The sequence below is a fragment of the Oncorhynchus tshawytscha genome, linkage group LG12, assembly GCF_018296145.1.
Source record: "Oncorhynchus tshawytscha isolate Ot180627B linkage group LG12, Otsh_v2.0, whole genome shotgun sequence".
Taxonomy (NCBI): domain Eukaryota; kingdom Metazoa; phylum Chordata; class Actinopteri; order Salmoniformes; family Salmonidae; genus Oncorhynchus; species Oncorhynchus tshawytscha.
The window spans coordinates 70,833,950-70,842,864 of NC_056440.1; the positions used below are offsets into that span (position 1 = coordinate 70,833,950).

Sequence of the window (8,915 nt, forward strand, 5' to 3'; positions counted from 1 at the left end):
ATTGGTGAAATTGTCTGAATCTGCAGAGTAACTCACTTTCGGACAGAGCATCCATTAGCTCAGGGGTTCCAAGTACTGTACTTCAAGTGAGCGAGCTAAAAATAAATTTCCCCAATCTCAAATGGAAAACTGGCTCTTTAATAAATCTGTTGAACTAGGCTTCTGACAAGCTGCAATTAAAATGCCCAGGAAACACATCAGCTTTTCACTTCCTCAACATTTAAACATTTAAACATATAACTTCGGTTACATCCATCAACTTTAGAAAACGGCAAAGTAAGCAGCTTCTCGGGGTACCAGCGATTTAGAGTCCTAGTAGTGTTTGGATATGTTTACAATGTGTGTGTGGTGAAATGGCACCAGCTGTGTACACTGACAAGATGCACATGGCCCACTGTGTTTGAAGAGCGTCTTAACCCCTTCACTACCACTCCACAGACGGGACAACAAAGACCACGGGAGGCTAGGCCAATCTGGCTGTAGGGGACAATGGGGAGATATTGCCCCAAGGGTTTTCTGGTGTGAAGGGACTGTAAATGTAGCATCTCTGAGTCTATTTATGTCCTTTCTGCTTTGTTTCCTATAGATATGCAAGGGACAATAGGATCCAACCCATCCTCAATCAGGCTTTTGTTTCACCTACATGACTCATTTAAAGGCTCAGTAAAGTCCTAGAGTCTGCCGACTGCAGCTGCAGCCTTCCATCCTCATGTGTTATGCTGTGAATAACTTCCCATTTGTTGTTCTTACAGTGTATGTAGTCTATTACGTATGACAGACGAGTGGTTGATACAACTCAAAGTTGAAATATAATCAATTGATAAGAGTTTCCTTGGATAAGAGGAAACATATCCATTTGGTACAGTCACAGAGGCTATTTGTCATCAGAGCCAATCAGCTGTTACTATCAACCCTGCTCAGTGAAACACACTTCCTGTTTACAGCAGTTGTCATTGAAAGGATTCTTGGAAGACAATCAGTCACTCTTCCGTAATGACACCTTTTTAAACCAACAGAAAAGTATGGCTACGGAACAGCGGACAAATTATATCAATCACAGTTAACACAATGCTAATGCATATTACACAAACTTTGGATCTGAACATAGCCATCCACAATTTATAATCACTCACTGGCAGTATTAGTAATAGTTTCACAAACTAAAGCTCTGTAGTAGTAGCAGTGCTGCAGGTGCAACACATTCCTCAGTTACACCTGGTAACAACCAACTAATTACCTCTACCAGTGCAGCTAATGAAATGTATATTACATCTAAAACATTATTAAACTTCAGGGGAGTATAACACAGGACTATAAATGTGCCAGTAACAGGGGAGGGGGGGCACGCTCATGAACAAAGGCATTTCAGTCAATCAAACAGTCAAATCAAACCTGACTTTGAGACATGCTAAATGTAAATCAGTACAGTTGAGAAAATACCAAAAAAGCTCATAGCCTTTAGTAGTGTCCAATCTGAAGAGTTTGCCCAGTTATGTAGACCACAAACTGTCCCATATTTAAACTAAGGGGGACATATAAAATATTCAACTTTTGAGACAGAAAAGGAGAGAAAATACACCCTGATGACCAGAAATAATCTAGGCGTGTATTCATAAGGTTTCACAAGTGAAGCCGGGCTTCTTGTAAATTTCACTGACTAAGACCACATGTGCTCAGTATAAACCAAAGAGCCAGTAAAAGCCAAGTCATTATCCCAGATAAATTGAATGTAATGTAAGACTGCACACAATTTCTGAAGTACCAACTACCAACCAATCAGTGGCTAAAAAGAGTCCCTGTGGGTATATACCCCTAAACATAGTTGCCTTGTGTCCCAGCTTAAATCAAAGCACTTTACCAAAGGCACCCTGCTGAGACTGCCCTGTCATACACCTGAACACAATCCACACCATTAAATGTTAAAAAGGTATAGAATAATAGGTAGCATAGATGAAGTGTGCTTTAAATCAGCTCTTAATGACATTTATCATCAAGGGTCCGAGGTTCAATTCTACTAGATTACTAGCAGCTCATGTTCCCTTGTAAAGTACATGATATTAACATATCCCCTTCATCTCATTGCCATATCACGGCTGGATTCATTAGTCATGAATCATGATGACTGTAATACCTAATTAAGTTTGTGCCACTCATTTGGATGTTTCTGTAGATTTAAAAGAGTCTGATATGTTTGAAAGTGATTAAAACGGAATTATTTGCTCAGACAATATTTTGAGAGGGTGTTACTGTTTATACATCACATTGAGTACCCATTGACATTGACCAAGGCACTGTTAAAGCTTCTTGGAGTGGGAACTTGACATGAAAGCTATAATAAATAACTCTGTTATCAACCCAAGTTAATTTGAGTCTCTACAACTTGAAAACCTGACACATCGTCTGGATGACTAATGTTTCCTCTCAATGAGTTTGGTCGAATCAGTTTCGGGATGATGTGCCTTGCATTATGCAAACACATGCAAATCTCCCTTCCACTCAGTATGCAGAGGCTTCTGAATTGGCATGTGATGTGTGGTTTGTGATGAGACATGTTGCAGAGGGAGTACTTCATTTCCTCTCCCTCTCAGACTACAATTGCATTTTGGCCTATTCCTGACAGAAATACTATTTCCTTTCTCAAACTTTGGCCCGGGGAGTTTTCAAGCAAACACAGAACCACACTTTATCTATTATAGGACAGTCAAACAAATGTGGTTGCACTTGGGAGCTTTAACAAGCCTGGGCTATTTGGCTAAGCAGACGCAAACACTGCTCTGGTCTCAGAATGTTCTCAGAACACGATTATAGTATGTTTTCTACTGGTTCTCAGAACAGTTTTAGAGGATGTTCTGGGAAAAAGTCTGGAAACTCATTTGATATGGACTGTCTCTCTCTTTTGGCAGCTTACCATGCTTCCACATCCTGAAGATGTTGTCAAATAGAGCCATTATCCTTTTCAAAACAAATACTCCTTTGTGCTTGTGATACAAAAAACACCAAATATCTGCTGCTGGTTGTGTACCAAACCACCTGTCAGTCTGGGACTGTTTGTGTAAGGATATCTCACATAGGATAACCCTACTAGGGACAGTATGACTTTTTTTTTCAAAACACTGCCACACATCAGTAAAAATTGATATATTATCTGTGAGCAAAAGAAGGAATCACGATCTGAAACAACAGTAGTTGAATCAGACATCAGATATCAAAATAAACAACCTGCTCACTTCAAGGATAATTAATACCTTTCACAACTCATGAATTGGCCTCAAATATGACCAGCTCTATAGGTAGTGACATCACTTTATCATGTGCCTTCAGGGAATCTAAAACATATGAACTGCATGTTGATTGATGATGTAGACTAGAAGCTCCAGGTGGAATTATAAACACTGCCCATTAAATGATTAAATTATTATGGATCAAGACACTTTTTAAAGGCTCTGTCACACATGTAATCAAGTCGATCACTCATCGTAAAGTAGCAGTGTCACTGCCACCTGGCATGAATAGCTTACTCTGCAAGAGATAGGATACCAAAACTTCGTCCAATTGAGAGATGTACTATATGAGAAAGCATTTCAACGCGTAAACATTATGACATGCAGAAGTCCAGCACCAAATGAAGATGGTAAACTTGCCTAATTGATAAAAGTGTGTAATGCACTGGTAAAACGACCTCTTGTCTTATTCTGTCTATTTTCTAAAAGCTTTGTAATGCCAATGCAGAATAGGATTAGATGATGAAGTAGCCTAATTAATTCTAAAAGAAAACATTCCCAATCGTGTACAACACCATTTGCCATTATATCAGTCTGTCTGGACTCGGGGGGAATGGGGTTTGAATACAGTGTGCAGAAACAATACAGAAGTACGCAAAACAATGTAGATCACAAATGCTCACCTTATTATAGTTGTAGTAGCCCAAACAGTGGGAAAAATCCAGGTTTGGTGGGTCTCCTGGAATAGGATTTCCTCCGGCAGTCGGATAAAACCGTACATCCATGATGTACCAGGCAACAGCGCAGCTGTACTGTGAACAGAGCTCAATTTGTTTCTACCTTTTTACAATCCACGCGCACAGAGTGAGAGAAAGGCGGCGAGGCGAGCAAGCTTTATCGGGACCGTAAATAAAATAAATAGAAAGCGGGATAAGAAGAGGCAAGGAATAAAATACGACGTTTTATTATTCCTCTTCTACTTGTTGAAGAAGCTTTTCATAGTTTTGAAACCCAAATAACGGTTGAGCTATGTCCAAGCTCGTCCTCAAGGTTTATGATATCTGCGCCAAGCCGAGTTGTTTGCCCATGCATTTAGAGGCAGCTGCTGTACACAAAGAAGCCACGCGACCGGCAGGGACAGACTGCACAATCGCCCTTCCCCTGTTCAGCTTGCGAAACAAAATTGAAAACAGAGCTAACGTTGTAATAGGTGTATAATAAGAAGTCCGGCTCGTTTTCCCCCCACCCTCTCGTTTCTTTCAGAAGTTGTTTTTCCTCAAGTTTGCACAGTAGTTGGCGAAGGTAGCACAAAGCAATGAGGATATTGTATTCCCTGGAATTCTGCTATAGTGTTCCACCAGTGGGGAGTGGGGTTTGGAACAAAATCTGATACATTTGTGCGGTCAACCAATAATGTGGAATTAGTAGATTTGCTTTACAACACTAGATAGATGCTTGGTTCAGTCTTTGGCTCTGTTGATGAACAATGTGTGAACAAATCGGGCTACTCCCCGAACACAGCACGCCACTCCCATTTAGCCAGCATTTGCCTCAATGAAAACACTAGATAGTTAAATGTTACACTGCTTTCAGTCTCTGGGGATACTTTGATTGACAGATTTTATATCAAAATACTCAATCAGCAATATACACATGTTTTTACAGCAGTTGCTTGAATTGCGAATTGAGTGGGATACAAACCATTTGTTTATGTTTGTAATAAACTGGTAATAAGATGGTCATGAACCTTATTACTATAATTGTTTCTTTGTGCTTTACTAAATCACACATGTTTCCTAATGAAAATCTCTTAAAAAAAAACAAACATGAGTTTTGAAAGCCAATCCAATCTTAGGAGTAGTTATAGCCTGAAGCAGCTTGTTGGTCCCCTCCCTAATATGACCACATGGGACACTAGAATGAATACAAACAGTCTATTTACAATAATCATCATGTCTCAGTGATGTGTAGCCCTACTTGTTTATTTTCTCCTCTGAAAAGATTGAACTAACAGTCAGTCTCCCATGACAGGGATTGGAGGAGATGTACTTTATGTGTGCTCGGCCTCTTATGTATATAATGATAACCTGATTTCTTGTCAGGCCGAGTCAAACATATACGGCCACATGTAGAGACATGGCCTATTAGATACTTCAACCACCTGCCTGCACATCTTTCTCTTCAGGATAGTAGGCCTGCTGCATACATACTGACCAGTGGAGAGATGAAAATGAGGGGCATCACTTATTAGCAACCACAAAGAGACCCCGGACAAAGGGCTTTCTATTACCTTTCTGTCCCTCACTCACTCACTCACTCACTCACTCACTCACTCACTCACTCACTCACTCACTCACTCACACACATAAACATCTAAGGACAAAGTATTCTTCTTCTTGTATGTAAACACATACCTACACATATACCTCAAAATTGAGTGCTGTCATACATGTTAGAGAAATGGAGAGCTTGCGTTACTGAACATCTCAGATCTAAGGTTCCTTTGTGGTCCCAAGTGGGTGAAGGTTTGGTGTATGTTTTCATTGTATAAGATATTCTGAACGTGGGAGGTGTTTAGCATGTGTTATTGAATCAAATAAATACAGTATATCATTGTATGCCCATGCTAGAAGATAATCAATGTTTTGAGTGCTGTCCAACGATCCAACGCTTGCTTTGAAATGGTTAACAAAATGTTTAAAAATCCATATACTTTGCATTTATGGATACGTTGACCCAAGGTGGATGATTTTATGTTATGTTTCTGGATAATTAAACTGCAAACGTGTAAAAAAAAAATCATTATACATGTACACATACAGATACACCCACATATATACACTCAATCACATCTCTTTCACTATCACTCACTCACACACACACACGCACACAAATAAAAACCCACACAATCTCGCACATAATTTATCAGATAAGAGTGCCACCGCCCGCCCGCCCGCCACACTACATTTCTAATTCAATAGCTCATGGTTATTAGATATGTTTTGGTTTTGAATAAAGCACGGCTGTGCTCTGGCTCCGGCAGGTCTTTGGGTTGGTGTTGTTATTTATTTCTGTGTTTAATGTTGTTCGCCCATGCAGCTGCGGAGCTGAATTCATTTCCGTATTGTTGGTTGGGTGTCAGTGTCCCAGCCTGATGAATTATGCCTTGCTACCATGGATATGTCCCAAATGGCACCCTATTCCCGTTATAGTGCACTACTTTTGATCAGGGGTGGGAATAGTGTGCCAATTGGGATGCAACCATTTGTCATTTTCTCCCTCTCCAGCTCTCTCAGGCAACATTGGAACCATTTGGTAACCTGAAAACAAATTATCTTCCGCTAGCTCTCGTTCAAATTCAATTAAATCAGTGCTGAGTAATTATGTGGAGGTACAAAAGAGTAATAAATGCAAAATAATTAATTAACCTAATAATCTTTATTTATGGTCCCCCTCATATTAAGTATGGGATTCCATTGTGCGGCAACCTGAACAAATAACTACTGTTGGATATTTGTAACTGAATTCTCGTGCTTGTTTTTCATCCCGTGTTACATTAGTGAAATAAAAATGCTTATTATTTCCCATCTTCCCATCTCATATTAAAAACAGCTCAGGTACATGTCATACCCAGATCTGTTCTGATTATCATCTCATTCACCCATTAAGCACATATTGTGCATGATGGATACAGCTGCATCAGCATACATGTTAGAATGTCAATCTATTCGAGGAAAGTGGAGAATTTATGTGAATTACTGTTGGACATAAGATATGCAACCCTAACACCTGACCAAATGTGATGTGCAGAACATGTATTATCAAGCTACATTTGCTAAGACGAGACTAGATGATTTTATCAAAACATATAACATAATACTGTACATGTACAGCAAAACAAAATGTAGCTTTCATCGCGGAAGCTTTTATCCTTACCGAAGGGCACCATGTACCCAAGGACAATGTACAAATGTATTATCTCCATGCTATTCTACTGAATCCACAACCTACTGTAACACTATTTCCAAGGCTACAACCTCACCTTGACATGGGAAGCCTGGAAGCTTCCTGTGCTTTGTGGTTGTTCTGTCGGGCCATTGGTTAATTAAACCTCTATCTATCCAGCCAATAGTTGTTTTGTGCATGTGCACCATAGCATTCATCCATTTGATTTCTCTTTGTATACTGAACAAAAATATAAATGCACATGTAAAGTGTTAGTCCCATGTTTCCTGAGCTGAAATAAAAAATCCCCGAAATTTACCGTAAGCACAAAAAGCTTATTTCTCTAAAATGTTGTGGACAAATTTGTTTACATCCCTGTTAGTGATCATTTCTCATTTGCCAAGCTAATCCATCCACCTGACAATTGTGGCATATCAAGAAGCTGATTAAACAGCATGATCATTACATAGGTGCCCCTTGTGCTGGGGACAATAAAGGCCACTCTAAAATGTGCAGGTTTGTCACACAAAATGCCACAGATGTCTCAAGTTTTGAGGGAGCGTGCAATTGGAATGCTGACTGCAGGAATGTCCACCAGAGCTGTTTTCAGATAATTGAATGTTCATTTCTCTACCATAACGTCGTTATAGAGAATTTGGCAGTATGTCTACTGTAACTTGAGTAGTATCACAACTTGTTGTGTCTAGCAATACTGTAATTGTAATTAATGAATGGATGAATGAAATTCTTTGAGAGGAGATTTGTATTTCACAGTATTTTACTTTAATTATATGGGAATGGTGCAAGCAGGTTGGCTGCTAGGTATCATATTAACACATTACAGCATGTCAATGAATATTTGGTGTTTTATATTACTTTCACTTCTAGAGGCCTGAACAAAAGCTTCCACTTGGCAGCGACAACAGTGCAAAACAAACCAAGGACATGTCAAAATGCTCAACCATTAAAGGTTTAAGACTTGCTGCCACTCCAATCTGTCCCCTATACAATTTAAATTGATGGGGCACTGCTACTACATATCAGTTAAATTGGTACAGCACTCTCACTCATGGGTGCAACAAATATAGCCTAAAAATATGTTAAGGACCCAGAAACAACAATACCATGTACCCACTAGTGGTCAAAAGGTTTTTGCTGCTCTAATAATACAGTATGGTATTGTATTCTGTGGGATTGAATTACAGTACCATTTGAAAATGGCAATTCTTTACAGAATCCTGTAGTTAAACGTTTCACTGTATTTTACTGTTAATAATACCCAAAATTAGCACATAAATGACAGTTTTCTATTACAGTGCACTGTTGGTGATCACTCAAGTCAGTTCACACACACATATACACCTCCCTGACACACACTCCTAGGAGATAAATAGTGGCCTGCAGCTAGCCACTGAGGAGTGCACATGAAGTGGATAATGCAGACCCAAACCCCACAGAGAGAAAGAGACAGCCTCCTGAGCTGTGGACAGTCATTAAGCATCTTTCTAGCTCCTTTTGAATACCTCCACCACAGAAGAAGATACTGTGCCATGATTTACAGTCATTTGACCAATCAGATCATATCCTTTGCCTGTAATTGGGTGTTGTAAAGAAAACTACAGTGTTCTAAAAAAAAAAAGGAATGTGTGTTTTATTTAAATCAGATTGGTCGTGATGCAGTCTGACATGATCTCATTGCCTATCATATGGCTGGTATATTTCCAGTCCGACCTGAATGTCTCCTGAGCT

The 8,915-nt window shown here is 39.5% G+C and overlaps 1 protein-coding gene across 1 annotated transcript in view; it reads right to left on the reverse strand.

The window, feature by feature from the left end:
• Positions 1–4,695, reverse strand: part of LOC112263853 (TOX high mobility group box family member 3) — a 62,671-nt gene extending 57,976 nt beyond the window's left edge. Inside the window, exon 1 of the mRNA XM_042331012.1 lies at positions 3,905–4,695. Coding sequence (XP_042186946.1) covers positions 3,905–4,006 — 102 coding nt within the window. The 5' untranslated portion in view covers positions 4,007–4,695. The remainder of the gene's footprint in view (positions 1–3,904) is intronic.
• Positions 4,696–8,915: the final 4,220 nt, after the last annotated feature.